Here is a 15,712-nt window from a genome sequence, read left to right on the forward strand (position 1 = left end):
TACACAAAATGCTCTAAAACTTTAATATAAAATCAGTTTCCAGGCAGTAACTTTTTCTTACCTCCTTAATAATTCACTTTATTTCAGGGGAGAGGGGCCAATAAAAACTTCCCAGGATTTAATTCATCAACTAGAGGTATGTTTTATTTCCATTTTATGCTAATACTTTATTTTTATTACTATTATTATTAGTTTGGCTGTGCCATGCAGCCCGAGGGATCTTATTAGTTCCCTGACCAGGAATCAAACCCAGGGCCCTGGCAGTGACAGTGCCGAGTGCTAACCACTGGACCGCCAGGGAGTTCCCCTATGCTGATACTTTAATTCTGGGCTAAAAGTTCGTGATAGCTAGTTTTCTTAATGATTTACTGCATCATGTTTGTAGGTTTACCTACGTACACAGCACATGTGTACTGTAGAGAGTGGTAGAAAAGTAGAGGACTGCAGTAGCATTTTGTGGAGCTGTTTTGGTTATCTTAGTGGAAAAAAACTTAAATATTATAGGAGTAAAGTAGAATGGGCTTTGATAGTCACTAGATGCAATATTAAGTTTTAGGTTTTCCCAAGTAGGTGAAAATATCCTGTCAGCAGATGCATATCTTATACTGTCCTGAATGCGAGGAAAGGTTTTTGGCTTCTTCTTTATTGAGTTGGATGAATGATATTGATTAAATGAGATAACACATAAGAAAGCATCTGTCATGGGGCTGAGACCATTATAGCTTCTCAGTACATGTTAGTTTCCTTTTCTTCCTCCATATTCCTGATGATTTAGGGCATTCAGGGCGAGACACATATACTGACACTCACCCTTCTGCCCTGTGTGTCTCATGAAACTCCACATAGGCCCAGCTCTAATTCTCCTCGCTTACCTGGAGGCTTAGATTGATAAGTGGATTACAGAGTCCTTTCTTAATTCCCTGATGCGCATGTTAGTCTGTTTGCCTCTCTAGAACCGAGGGCATTCTTGCACTTGAAATCTGAAAATTCTATCACTTTATCAACTTTACGTATTTTCCTTTGGCATTCCCATGTGCTTTCACCTGAGCCTCTTCAGGGAAGGGATTTCAGCTTGAGAGGATGATTGTCAACAGAGTCAGCAGAATTATAGAAAATACTTCATTTGGAATTTTCTGTCAAGTTGACTATAATTGAGCTATTTCCCTGTTTAAAAAGTTGGGAGAAATTCTGGATTCATTTTGTTCAGTTTGACCCGTATCCATTCCAAGTCACATCACACCATAGAGAGCATTTCACTGTAAAAGATCCACTGATCACCTTCTTCCTGTGTTAGCTTTTCATTAAACCAGCATCTGCTGATTGTCTGCATAAAATGTTCATCACATGTTCACTGAGTTTGTACTGTGTGTCAAACCCTGGGGATAAGAGGTTTGGAGAAGCGTGAACAAAAGAAAGTCCCTACCCCATGGAGCTTACATTCAAGTGGGAGCAGATAGACAATGAAAAGTTAAATATATAATGCCCATATATAAGTACTGAGAGATAAAATCCTGTAGGATACGAAGAGAGGTGATAGAAGGGGGGTGGTCAGGAAAGACCTCTTTAAGGAGGTAGCATCTGAGTAGAATGTTGAGAGAGTGAGCTAGGTGGATATCTTGGGGTCGAATATTTCAGGCAGGCAGAACAAGTGCAAAGGCCGTGAGGTGTAGGGGTAGGCTGGAGGTGTCTGAAGAACAACAGGGAGACAAGCGTGGGTGGAATGTAGTGAGTCAGAAGGAAGGTGGTAGCAAATGACATCTCTGAGCCATGGGAAGAACCTTGATTTTTTTTTTTTCCCAAGAATTATGGAAAGCCCATTGAGGGTTTTGAGGAGCAATGGCATGACCTGGCTTCTGTTTTGAAAGGTTTTTGGCTTGACCAACAGGGTAAATGGTAACACCATTTACTGAGTGAGAGAACAGAGGGACAACACCGAATTTAGAGGGAGAAAATCAAGCATTTTATTTTGCCGAAGTAGGATGAACAGGAGTGGGGTCAGGTTAGGTCAAGAATGGACAGAGAGATTTGGGAGTCGTCAGCTTTAAGGTGGTTTTAAAACCATGGTACTCTGTGAGACAGGGATCTTGCCCCCAAGGGATTTGCAGGCTAGAGGGGAAGAGAAGATGTGTACAGAGAAAGTGGGAATGTGGAATGATGAGGAACATGTGGGTAAGTGAGTCATTCCGTTTGGTTAGAAGGTATGTTTAAAACGCACTGGTTTCCCTTTTAAAGGATAGGGAAGGATGCGAAGGACTATTTGACCTTGAGATCAGTTTATCCAATGATAGCAAGGCTGTTGGAAAGAGAGTTAAAGTTAACCCTGAAATTATTTGCCTCCCTGTTCTGCATCTTCATATGCTTTATCTAATTTATTACCAAGATCTGTTATTTTTCTTCACAAATCACTCTCAAATTTGCCCTGTTCTTTTCATTCTTCCTGCTGCCACCTGAAGCTCAGTCTTCACTTCCCTGGTGTCTCTCACTCTAAAAGACTCTGTGTACCACTTAAAAATAATCATCCAGAATATTCTAAAATATTTTTCAGTATTCTTTCCCATCATCCTCTTCTCCTCACTAAATTGTACAATGTATGGTCAATAGGGAAAAAATAATCCCCTCAAATGGCTAGTTGAAGAATGTGTATAGGTGACAAATTCTATCTTGCTGAGCTGGAAGCAGGAATGTTCTAACGCTTTTGACCTCATCTCACCCTTTTGACCCCATGTTCCAAGATTCAACACCCTCTTATAATTGGGGATATTATGAGATGAGCTTCGGATCCATCTAAAAGCCCAGGCATAATTTTTATGGCTAAGTATCAAATGTCTGTGTGATCCTGCACAGTAATTGGAGGTGTCCCGGTGTAGGGGAGCCACTGCAGGGACTGATTCTGCATCAGGTCTGGGAAATCTGCTTCTGAATACTGTTAAACTCTTGTGTTTTCCTGGATACAACAAAAAACATAGAAGTTCCATGACAGACCTTTTATGTTTAGGTTTTATTTTTTAACTTCTGTCTGAAAATTATCCATGAGTGTATTTCTTACCAACTGTCTAGATGACATACGCCTAACGTAGTGATGTTTTTCCTTCCTACCAGGTTTTTGCTGAAGAGGGTTTGAAGCTTGCTTCAAGTGTGCAAGCTTTCTCAAAACAGGTAATGCACGTATCCTTGCCTGGTGCTGGTGGTGATGTCATAAATACCCACTTTGAGGGTATATTATTAAGGTATAAAGGTATTTAAGGTTTAAAAGATGGAATTTCATTGGAGTTTTTATAACTTCCTTATTTACATTTCAGCTGAAAGATGATGATAAGCTTATGCTTCTCCTGGAAATAAACAAGCTTGTTCCTCTGTGCCACCAGCTCCAGGCAGTAACTAAGACACCTTTGCAGAATCAAGTGTTTCTAAAGGTAAAAGGGAGGGTGGGACATTCAGGAAAGCGCTTGAGAAACTTTCACACTTCTTTTTTTATTCGGTTAGCTTCCAGCCCCTTTTTCTTCAAATAAAGTGTTAATACCCACAGAAGAACCATGTGTTTCCATGTTTCCTGCCTTGACTGCAAGAACCATTTATCATCTGCAGTTATAACTGACCCCAGGAAGTAGTAGGTTCACCAAGTAAATTAGCTTTTTGGACATGATTAATTCCATAGCACGGAGCAGCTACCCTTAAATCCCAACATCATCACCTGACTAACTAGGGCACAGACACCTCAGAGTGAAGGGCTTCTGTTGTTTGTTTTAGGGAGTTGGAGTGAAAAAAAAGTAGAGTGCAAAGAATTGCAACGAAGGGGGTTCACTGCCACTATTTGGTGCCCTTTGAGAAGCCCCTAAACCATCTGAAATAGAACAGGTTGATTTTCCATCCATTCTTCCTGGGGTTCCATGAAATTGGCATGAGACTTGGGCAACAATCCCTGCTTCCTCCTTGTTCTGGGATCTCAGGTCATCAAGTCAGCTCAGATGCCTTAATCTGTATACCCTTTGAGATCCTTAGATTTCTATAATGAAGAAATGTTTACCATTTTCAAACTAAATGCTAAAGTCTTTTGAAGGCCTCCTTATAAGAATTTGATTTGCTTGCTTTCTGTCACTATAGGTTGATAAGAGTATTACAAAGACAAGATGCATAATGGCTACTTTGGTCCAACTTCTCTCACTTTGCTATAAACTGCTTAAGAAGGTAAGATAATTTGTGTATCTTAAACTCACATTTAAAAAATTAGTCTAAAGGAAAGTGCAAAAGAAAATAGATACTATTTAATTTTGCAGTTATTTTAAGAGTAAAGTAAAGCAGAAACTAATTTTCTTAATTCTTTCCAGATTCAAATGGACAACAACAGATGAGTCTCAGTTACAAATAAAGATTCTGTGGATGGTAAAACTTGAGAAGCTTTTGAGGTCAGATCTCTGGAACACCATGTGGCAAAGCTAACATTTTTAGAAAGCAAATGATTCTTTATATTTCAGAAACTGAACAATTTTGTAAAGACAACAAACTGAAATCTTGCTTTATTTTCTGATCATGAAACCAATTGTGAAGCTTTCTGACAACTAATAAATGCCATGGTAGTTGCTATATTTCTAATTGCAGTGTGATTTTAGAATAGGACGTTGCCATGAATAATGTTTAAGTCAAACCAAATATCCCTACTGTCTTAATGACAGTTTAATCCAAAGAAACTACTTTGAATATATGATCATTTTGGCATATTTTACCCTAACTTCCTATTTTTTTAAATTTAAGCTTATCATCTACTATACCAATTTGCAGCAGAAGAGACAAGTAGTCTGGGTGATGCAGGGTTGTCCTTAAACCTGTGGACTCCTCTTCAATCCCTCCGTCCACTGAGTATGACTGGGCCTCTGCTGTCCCCTGTCACAGATCATCCATGCCGGGAGCACACGTGTGTTCTCTAGTAAGGGTTTCACGGAGCACAGGAAATCTGTTGTGATGCATGTCCCTCTCCCACCCAAAAGCAGGGTCATGGAGCTTACTCCACGGAATCCTGGAGGAACTCACTAGGAGATGGTTTTAGTTCTCCTTCTAGCATAGCTGGCCTGTCTGCCCTGAATATTAGCTGGAATCCTAAGCCTATCTTACGGGCTTAAAAAGTAGTTTTTGTACTTCTGAGTAGTGACTGATGGAACAGAAGGTAGAAGACAGAGAATAATTGAACTGAGCTTTTTAAAATAAATTCTGAGTAAGCCTACATTTTATATATGTGTCTTTGGAATGTTCATTATAAAACAAATAAACAACTTTAGTGTTTTTAGTTTTACGGTTTAAAGCTTTTGTTTTTGTGGGGTGGGTTTTGATAGAAGGATCTGGTTATAAGGTCTGTCCTTATGATGTAGTATAGTTAACTTTGTTTTTTTGTGCTTGTATCCCAGTGCTTTGAAATTTATTTTGAAATCTAACGGGACATGTCAGTGGCCAAATGGCAGTAGTTCTGTAGGCTCGTCTGATGATCGGTATCTGGGTCAGCCATCACAGTCAATGTTCACAAGATCCTGAAGAACCACCAGTTAGCTAGTCAATATTTTATTTAGGCAAACTTGAATTTACTGTAGGCCTTGGAGAGAAAATGGGATGCACTCAGCTTGGTTATGACCTTTATAAAATATTTCTTTATAAAAATCATCAGACATGATTTTTATGCCCTGAAACCAAAATACTCTTTTAAATTACAATGGAAATATAGGGAAAATGATGTGAGGTAATGTTATATGTAAAATAGATACATAATTCTTTTACTATCTTTAGTATCTTTGTTTTATGACACCTTTGGGAACCCTTTGTGCTACCTGAAATGGGAATTTGCTGGTTTGTGCTTACACTTTCAGCTCATAGCACTATCAAGGTAGATGTTTGTAGAGTTAATACCTGTATCACATCTGGTGGGTCTACTTAGGGGAGAGTCATGCTGGCACTTAAGTTAAAAGTTTCCTTGTAAGTCAAAAATAATTTTAAAAAATTTATTTACAAAAGAGTTTACATACCTGAAATGAGAATTCTCTTATTTAAATGCAAGTGGTGGTAGAAAGGGATAACATCACTTCAACAGCATAAGATGATAGAGAACCAAAAGAATTTACATGTCAATGATAATCGTTTTATTTAAAACAATATAGTTATATGTATGTATGTGTTGCAGCCCTTAAGGAAAAATAAGTTTTAAAAGTCCTTTTATTTGAAATTCAATGTAAACAAGCATACAATTTTAAACCATAAATTCATAGTTTTTCGTTTATTGTTTAAATGATGTGAAAGCTTTTGTTCTGTTCAAAAGCATGTCTGTCTTCAAATTCCAGGAACCCCTTGGGAACTTCCTCGCTGGTTACTCTGTAACTAGAGTGCGAGACTGAGAGACCACAAATGCACGTTACTTCATACAGCATTATAATATTGATACTTCCATGTTAGCAAAGCCCCTTTCAAAGCCTCTTCATGTGTCCCTCATTAAGAAACCAGTGTTACAGTGCTACATTGTTCAGAGTTGAAGGCCAACCCATAGACATAGAGAAGGTACACTCTACACTCTGCCACTTCCCAGCAACCTGAGCGGGGGAGTTGGGGCAGAAGGGGTGGGACCGGACGTTTCGGTCGTGTCACACTGAAGCAGATTGGGTAAGAAAGGCCGGTTGTTGTTTTTCAACTTCAAAGTGATGGAAAATTGAGGCAAAAACAATAACCATGACATAATACTCAACCAGAATCACATCAAAACCTAGTATTTACTAACGGGTTACAGGATGATGGGTAAATTATTTTTACTTTTCTGTCTTTTCAAATTTTCCTCAAAGTGCTTTGTTTGTTGGTTTTTAATCAGAAAAACATCTGTCGCTTGCCAGTTGTTAGAAAGAGAAAAGCAAAAGAACAGAGTGAGTCTATGGGCAGGCAGATCTGGGAGGTTGAAGACAAAATGGAATCAAGGCTTGTTATGCAAGACAAAGAAGGAAACCTAGGTCAGGTTTTAAGATCAGGCCTCCCTGCGGATGGCCCGGTGTGAAGTATGCTTCAGCATCTCTGGTTCTTCCTTAGTGCACTGACTGGTAGGCCAGGGAAGGATAAGAATGCCCTGTTGTTTTCACTCAATCTTAATCCTCATGAGGTCGCTGTTGTCGCACTGATGCGTTTCACCACGACTTCTTCATATTGTTTTTGTGTCAGTAACCCTTCTGTTATGCTTTTACTTTCTTCAAACTTGGGCAACACAACTGCAATGTATCCTTCGGTGGATGGCTAGAAGGGAAATAGAATATTTAACACTGTCAAATGGTAAAACATCAGGTAAAAAGTGTGTGGATGGGATCTTACTTCCCCAGACCCTTTTACCTTCTCTTGAAGAATAGATGGCTTATGGAGAATGTTTTCATTCACTTCCATCAACCGTCCTCTAACACAGCTATTTAAAGAAAATATTGCTTTGAAGAAAAATATTATCTTCTTTGTTTCTCCAAAATTGTGGTTAAAAAGTAACTCACCTAGATATGGTGTATTCTTCTCCATCAGAGCAGTAAATCTTACACAGAGGTGCAAGTTCTGTTAGAAACTGTGCCCCCTGATAATAAAAGGGAAGAAAAAATTAATTGATGTACATTTTCACTTTTCTTTGTGAGGCAGCCCTCAGAGTTACAATAGGATATATTCCTGGAATTAGTGTTTTAAATAAAAATGACTTAAGTACAGAAAAACCATTCATTTATCCAAATATTTATATATTAAATGCCTCTATGGGCTAGGCACCATCCTAGGCTCTACGGGAAAAAGCAGACTAAGACAAATGTGATAATAGGTAGTTTAGTTACATATTAAGAATATATTTTATCTTATTATACTTTATATTTAACTGTGCATGAGAAAGCTGCACATAGCCAAGTGTAAAGACTTCAAAAGGGTAGGAAAATCTCATCAATAAGCATAATATAAAATTCAACATTATAGAGAATGATCGCAATATTGTATAAAGTTAGTTTCATTAAGATTCCTACCTTATTTTTATATCAGAACTTAATAGAGAAAGGAACTTCTTTATTAGGTCAATCACTGAGACTTTCTGGAGAAGGGATATTTTTCTAATTTAAAAAAATGCAATTTGAGGAAACTCTGGAAAACAGAAAAGTTTTAAGTAGCAGATAAGAGTAACTTACCCATTATCTTATAACCCGCTAGCAAATACTACATTTGTCTGTTTGAATGTTGTGGCATGGTTATACTTTCATGTACTCCACTGTATGGATATATCTGGGGAGGTTCTGACAAATATCTGTCGAGTCGGCCACAAAGTTCGTTCAGGATTTTCCCTAACATGAAAAACCGGAGCGAACTTTTTGGCCAACCCAGTACAAGGAGGCTCATGGGAAATGGATGAAAGCATGTCTCATGTGTTGCTCTTTTTTCCCAGGAATTTTTACTGCAGTGAACATCTGAGGTCAAGATGCTGTTCTTTATGGCCTCTTTCCCACTCACAACTTTATTAGACAGCATTCAGGTGTTACTGCATGCGCTTCACTCCTCTGCCTGTGGGTACTTCGTTTCAAAAGACTAGTCAGTGTGACTCCCCACTTTTGGGAGGAGGGGCTGGGGATTTGTCCCAGATGGTTTGTCTACCACTGGCTCTGTTTCAGAAAGAAGTGTTTTAACCCCTCTTGGTCACCTCCCTTGGGAGAATAAATGATGGGCAGTGCTGAGATGCGATCAAAGCTTATCTACAGTGGGTTCCATGTGCAGGTCCCTCTCTGTTCCTCAGTAGTAACAACAGTGTTACTATTTGGGACAAAGATTGATCACAGGAACATCACAAGCACTAACTGTTTTACTTGTAATTTGTAGACTTTTAAGAATGGTCCATGCTTTTTAAAGTCCACTTGCTTCCTGAGTGAGGAAAAATCAGTAATTATAAGGCAGGTTATTAGGGGCCTTCAGGCCTACAAAGGGGAGTGTAAACAAGGGTCTTCCAGAACAGTGAGGTAATTAGCAGGAACTCTTAGTATGAACTCAGTAAATGAAGGACCTAAATCATCCACTGAAACTTTCCTTTCCAGGGGGTTTGTTAGGATAGTTTAGTATGGTTTTGAGTTGTCCTTGGTGTGATACCCTCCTTTAACAGTAAAATGTTCATCTTGCCTAGAATTGTAGAGGGCACAGGTAATATTTTCTATAACTAAACACTATGTGGAGGTAGAGGGTGTAGCTAGATGTGTATTAAATTGGCAATGAGTTAGGAATGGGAAATGATACGAAGCAAATACTGTATATTTTCCCAGATTGATTTTTTTTTCACTACCTCAGGACTTTATTTTACTTTTAAGTTCACATGTGAAAATATATGATAAAGAAGTATTGATCATTGTATTTTATAGAATTCGAAATACTGGCTTAACAAAACAGGAAGGGACAAAATATCTTGTTATATTGGTATTAGTGTTGTTCTTTCAAAGGCCCACCTTCTCCATCCTTCATCCTGGGGATGACAGGGATGGTGGCCCAGAAGCTAATATGACAGATAATATACCTTCTGAAATACCTCATTTTTTTGGCCTGAGAATTTCTTTAGAGCTTAAGTATTCTTAAAATCATCTCTAACTGCCAGGGAAGTATGCTGAGCATACATTACTGGGTTCTAAGACTGGCTGGCTTTACCATTACTATGACAATAGAGGATTTAAGTAGAGAAATACAGGAACATACCCGCTTAAATTTCCCAGAGACTTTGTTCTGAAGTCTGCTACAGTTCGTACTGATTTGATAGGAAATGCTTTTAATTGCTTTTCCACTTTGAAGAACTGGATGGGATCCTGCCAGTGTGATGACACATATTCTACGAGGAGCAAAAATTGATCCTGTATTATTGCTTGGTATGATTCTTCCTCCTATGACACAGTATTCCTACTGGCACAAGAAGACCTGAGCTGACATTTGTTTAGTCAGCCTATCATTTCCCCCCATTTTCCTCTGGCTACTATTGGAGCTTAACTGAAGAGAAGAATGCAGCAATAAAAATGGGGAAAATGGGACTGAATTTCCTTTCCCAAAAGGGAAGCGTACTACAGGTGTTTAGACAGCACGGAGGAGGAAGAGAGAAAAGTAAGGCATGCCGGTATGGACAGGATACCATCTGTGCTTCTACCCTAGCCCTCTCCACGGGCTTGGCCACTTCAGTGGTTAGGCACAGGCTGGTTTCTTGAGGTAGTAGCCGACTGAGGGTGTGGTCCTCCATTTGGATGTTTGGGTAAGCAAGTTTATTTGTTTTGCTTAGGCACTGCAAGACTCATTCTTGTCAACCAAACTCCTACTATAAATACTACCATCTCAATACAGTGGAAGATAATCATTTAATGAATATTTATTCAATACAAGACCATACCAGGCTACAATGACAGAAAAAAATTTCTTTGATAACTTAAAATTCCCAATTTGCTTACCAGTTACAGTGTTGGAGTATACAGTGGTCTTCACAGGGTTTTCCTTTGACAACTAGAAAAAATGAATGAGTCTGACGGCTGCTGAGTCAATATTTACTACCACTGTGTAGTACTTTCTTTGGTTCATAGACGTAGTTAATTATGAAGGCTGGACACATACATCACTGGTATCCCTTTATTACTCAAAAAGATATACCTAAAGGCTGACCATAAAGTATTTAAAGACATCTGGTCCAGATGGAATCATTCATTCAATGTTAAAATGATGATTAACTCTTTGCTCCACCTGAGTACAATCATTTCTATTAGAACAAAAGTCATTAGTAATGTATTCTTTATTTAATTTAGTAGCATGATTTGTTGGTCAATTTTAGAGAGACTTCATTCATTCTGGTTCGCCCAGGACTGTCCTGATGTTAGCGTTGAAAGTAATGGATTCCCGAAAACACCTCAATCCAGGGTTAACCAGACAGTTGGTTACACTAAGTCTGGCTAATAAAACGTATGCTATTGTGAAATATTTCAGTATTGTAAAAGATGAGTACACCTATTATCCCTAAATGAATGGGAGCAAGTTGGGCTAGAGGAGGGTCCCCGACGATGCTCTCATCACTGATATTTGCTGGGTACACAAAGCTGTACAACAGGATACCTGCTTCTAAGTGGCAAATGTGTAATACCAGCGACTTCCTTTAAGTAAAACTGTAGATTCTGCTTTCTAAATGCCTCTATTCTAACCCACCCTCTCCTCTCCATCCCTATGCCTCTACCTTAGTTTAGACCGCTACCATTTAAATCATTTTATGTATCGCCTCTTGGAGGGCTGAGCCCCTCAAATCCCTTTAGGCACTCAAGGAGATTGCAATCCAGCTCCTGCCTCCCTCGGGGATCTCACCTTAGTCTACCATCTTCCCGCAAGCGACCCACCCTCGTGAACTCGCACTGCGCTCGCCCTACCCAGAATGCACCCTGCTGTTTTCCACGTCCTTGCAAATGCCATCCCCTTGGCCTACAGAGGAACAGAGAGATCCAGTTCCTTCTGACGTGGGGAGGAAGGGCTGGGGAAGGTGCGCGTGGCTTATGATCTCTCATCATAGTCCCTATACTGTCGCACAAATTGGGCCCAGAAGAGACTGACATCATTCTCCACTTACCCGCTTTGTACCAGCGAGTGAAGTAACGATCCATAAGCGACGGCACCGCGGGCTCCGCAGCTGAGGCGGCCACAGGGTTCTCGGGCTCGGTAGCCATGACGACCTCGGGTGCTGCAAACCGCGCCCTCTGGGGCTTGGACGCTTCCTCCCGCTCCCCTGAGAGGAAGGTGTCTTTCCAGCGGTGGCCCGGGGTACGTGTCACGTGAACGCCCGAGTCTCCCCAGGCCCTGCAGGCTTCGCCCACCGGTCCTATTACCGAGCTCTGGGGTCTGACGTCAAAGCGGGGCTCAGATACAATAGGCTGCGCAGTAGGACGTATGGCTAGGGGGCGGTCGCGAGCGCAGCTCCTCACTGTACTTTGCTGGGCAAAGGCGGCACGCCACGCCCCGTCCGGCTCGTGACGTCACTCCGGCGCCGCTAGGAGCTTTCCTACTTACCTCGCTCCCGGATCGTTGTCGGGCTGGTCGCCCGTCCGCCCGGCTTCAGCCCCTACCCAAAGGGCTCGAGCGGCCCTGCGGCCCGGAGACCCAGTGCGCGTCGCGGGAGCTCAGGAGCAGCGGACAGTGAGAGGTATGTTTATTTCTGTTTATTTCTGCTTCAAATATTCTTTGGAACTAGGGAGGGTATAAATTGCAATCAAATGTTAGTTTAGACAGACGGATTTCAATTTCCACACCTGAAAATGTTAACAATTACGTACGCGCACCTTATTTTTATCATATGTTTTGAAAAGCTGAGGGTAAAGCAAATGTCTTTGAATGAACGGGAGGAGCTCCATAGCTAAGAAGATAGAGCAGATGCTTCTGAGTCAAAAGTGATCATCCTCGAAATTCACTTCAGTGTCTTAAAATCAAAATTGGTTGATAATTCACTCTTCTCCTGGTGTTTGCAGACACCTGAAGGAAACCCAGCCTGTCTGAGTGGCCATGCCTACTGGCAGTGCCCTGACACAGTTTTGATTGGCAGTGATATGGAGTCGAAGCAGCACGATGCCGGGTGTTGTGCTTCACCCCATCCCTGACCAGTAGTGGAGCCTCACGCTTCAGCAGTTATGACTCTTTCCTAAGGGCTGAGACGGGGACAAGGAAGAGTCACCTGGGGTGCTTGTTAAGCATTCAGCTTCTGGCTTCCTTGGAGGATCTGGTTCAGCTGGGCTGGGACGGGACTCAGGCCTGTGTATGGTTAATAAGCTCCCCAGGTGATTCTTACTAAGGAGGCTGAGCAAACACTGGGCTGGATGGTCATTCATCAGGGGTGGTGTAAAATTCCTTTTAAGTAGAACTCTGATTGCAACTGGCGCTTCTCATACCTCAGAATCTGCAGTGGTGCTCATTAAAGCTCACACTCCTGCATTCCCGTTCTCCAGATACTCTAATTATGCGGGTCTTAAAAAGGTCCCTTGTTGATTTTATGTAGGGACCATTGGTAGAAATGAAATCCATTATGCTTCCCAAGTCTCAAGCTTGTGTGTGTATGAATCTTATTCCTGTAGGACCGGAGTACTTCCCAGAATGCTTAAACTTAATAAAAGATAAAAACTTGTGTAACGAAACTCTGAAGTTATATCCGCCAAACTCGCAGCAGTACAAGGTGTGTAGCATGTGAAATGAGGCTCTCCTGATTTTGCTTTGTGCTGTAGTTGGAGAAGGATGAGGCTCCTGAGTCCCTGACACTGTCCTTGGTTTCAAGATTTATCTTCAAACTAATTAGCCTCATCTTGAACTTCTTATCTGGGAGAAAGGCCCTGACCTGTTCCTCTTCTGAAGAACTTGCCCAGGCAAGAAACCTAGGCGTTGTCTCTGGATCCTCCTCGGGAATACCATGGCAGTTTCCATCCTGCCCCTCGTCCAGCCCAAACTCACGATCATCCTGAATCGTGATGATCTTTCCCATATATTTCTTTTTTTGTTCTCTACATCTGTGTCTCAATTTCTGCCCTGCATACCGGTTCATCTGTACCATTTTTTTAGGTTCCACATATATGCGTTAATATGCAATATTTGTTTTTCTCTTTCTGACTTAACTTCACTCTGTATGACAGTCTCTAGATCCATCCACATCTCAACAAATGATGCAATTTTGTTCCTTTTTATAGCTGAGTAATATTCCATTGTATATATGTACCACATCTTCTTTATCCATTCATCTGTTGATGGGCATTTAGGTTGCTTCCATGACCTGGCTATTGTAAATAGTGCTGCAATGAACATTGGGGTGCATGTGTGTTTTTTTTTTTTTTTTGTGGTACACCGTTTATTTACTTTTTTTCCAGTACGTGGGCCTCTCACTGTTGTGCCCTCTCCTGTTGCGGAGCACAGGCTCCGGACGCACAGGCTCAGCGGCCATGGCTTACGGGCCTAGCTGCTCCGTGGCATGTGGGATCTTCCTGGACTGGGGCACAAACCTGCGTCCCCTGCATCAGCAGGCGGACTCAACCACTGTGCCACCAGGGAAGCCCGCATGTGTCTTTTTGAATTATGGTTTTCTCTGGGTATATGCCCAGTAGTGGGGTTGCTGGACCATATGGTAATACTATTTTTAGTTTTTTAAGGAACCTCCATACTGTTCTCCATAGTGGCTGCATCAATTTACATTCCCACCAAGAGTGCAAGAGGGTTCCCTTTTCTCCACACCCTCTCCAGCATTTGTTGTTTGTAGATTTTCTGATGATGCCCATTCTAACTGGTGTGAGGTGACACCTCATTGAGTTTTGATTTGCATTTCTCTAATAATTAGTGATGTTGAGCAGCTTTTCATGTGCTTCTTGGCCATCTGTATATCTTCTTTGGAGAAATGTCTATTTAGGTCTTCTGCCCATTTTTGGATTGGATTGTTTGTTTTTTTAATATTGAGTTGCATGACCTGTTTATATATTTTGGAGATTAATCCTTTGCTGATTCGTTTGCAAATATTTTCTCCCATTCTGAGGGTTGTCTTTTCATCTTGTTTATGGTTTCCTTTGCTGTGCAAAAGCTTTGAAGTTTCATTAGGTCCCATTTGTTTATTTTTCTTTTTATTTCCATTACTCTAGGAGGTGGATCAAAAAAGATCTTGCTGTGAGTTATGTCATAGAGTGTTCTTCCTAAGTTTTCCTCTAGGAGTTTTATAGTGTCCGGTCTTACATTTAGGTCTCTAATCCATTTTGAGTTTATTTTTGTGTATGGTGTTAGGGAGTGTTCTAATTTCATTCTTTTACATGTAGCTGTCCAGTTTTCCCAGCACCACTCATTGAAGAGGCTGTCTTTTCTCCATTGCTTATTCTTGCCTTCTTTATCAAAAATAAGGTGACCATATGTACGTGGGTTTATCTCTGGGCTTTCTATACTGTTCTGTTGATCTATGTTTCTGTTTATGTGCCAGTACCATAATGTCTTGATTACTGTAGCTTTATAGTATAGTCTGAAGTCAGGGAGTCTGATTCCTCCAGCTCCGTTTTTTTACCTCAAGAATGCTTTGGCTATTCGGGGTCTTTTGTGTCTCCATACAAATTTTAAGATACTTTGTTCTAGTTCCGTAAAAAATGCCATTGGTAATTTGATAGGGATTGCATTTAATCTGTAGATTACTTTGGGTAGTACAGTCATTTTCACAATATTGATTTTTCCAATCCAAGAACATGGTATATCTCTCCATCTGTTGGTATCATCTTTAATTTCTTTCATCAGTGATTTATAGTTTTCTGCATACAGGTATTTTGTCTCCCTAGGTAGGTTTATTTGTCTCCCTAGGCATTTTACTCTTTTTGTTGCAATGGTAAATGGGAGTGTTTCCTTAATTTCACTTTCAGATTTTTTATCATTAGTGTATGGGAATGCAAGAGATTTCTGTGCATTAATTTCATATCCTGCTGCTTTACCAAATTCATTGATTAGCTCTAGCAGTTTTCTAGTGGCATCTTTAGGATTCTCTATGTATAGTATCACGGAATCTGCAAACAGTGACAGTTTTACTTCTTCTTTTCCAGTTTGTATTCCTTTTATTTCTTTTTCTTTCTCTGATTGCCGTGGCTAGGACTTCCAAAACTATGTTGAATAATAGTGGTGAGAGTGGACATCCTTGTCTTTTCCTGCTCTTAGAGGAAATGCTTTCAGTTTTTCACCATTGAGAATGATGTTTGCTATGGGTTTC

At 40.5% G+C, this 15,712-nt stretch overlaps 2 protein-coding genes across 3 annotated transcripts in view; one reads left to right on the forward strand and one right to left on the reverse strand.

Annotated features, from left to right (window-relative positions):
- CTNNAL1 (catenin alpha like 1) overlaps positions 1 to 5,278 on the forward strand; it is a 58,915-nt gene extending 53,637 nt beyond the window's left edge. For both annotated transcript variants that reach the window (XM_030859078.2, XM_030859079.2), the window contains 5 exons: positions 88 to 136; positions 3,100 to 3,156; positions 3,300 to 3,413; positions 4,102 to 4,185; positions 4,326 to 5,278. In XM_030859078.2, the coding sequence (XP_030714938.1) occupies positions 88 to 136; positions 3,100 to 3,156; positions 3,300 to 3,413; positions 4,102 to 4,185; positions 4,326 to 4,349 (328 nt within the window). In that variant the 3' untranslated portion in view covers positions 4,350 to 5,278. The remainder of the gene's footprint in view (positions 1 to 87; positions 137 to 3,099; positions 3,157 to 3,299; positions 3,414 to 4,101; positions 4,186 to 4,325) is intronic.
- Positions 5,279 to 6,013: 735 nt separating this feature from the next.
- Positions 6,014 to 11,859, reverse strand: LOC115854615 (protein Abitram-like; the record flags this gene model as incomplete). Its single annotated transcript, XM_060301388.2, has 5 exons — positions 6,014 to 7,248; positions 7,342 to 7,411; positions 7,491 to 7,567; positions 9,697 to 9,826; positions 11,585 to 11,859. Coding segments are annotated over 5 exons (690 nt in total), but the record flags the coding sequence as incomplete, so codon positions are not given.
- Between the last annotated feature and the right edge of the window lie 3,853 nt (positions 11,860 to 15,712).

The sequence above is a fragment of the Globicephala melas genome, chromosome 6 (genome assembly GCF_963455315.2).
Source record: "Globicephala melas chromosome 6, mGloMel1.2, whole genome shotgun sequence".
Taxonomy (NCBI): Eukaryota; Metazoa; Chordata; class Mammalia; order Artiodactyla; family Delphinidae; genus Globicephala; species Globicephala melas.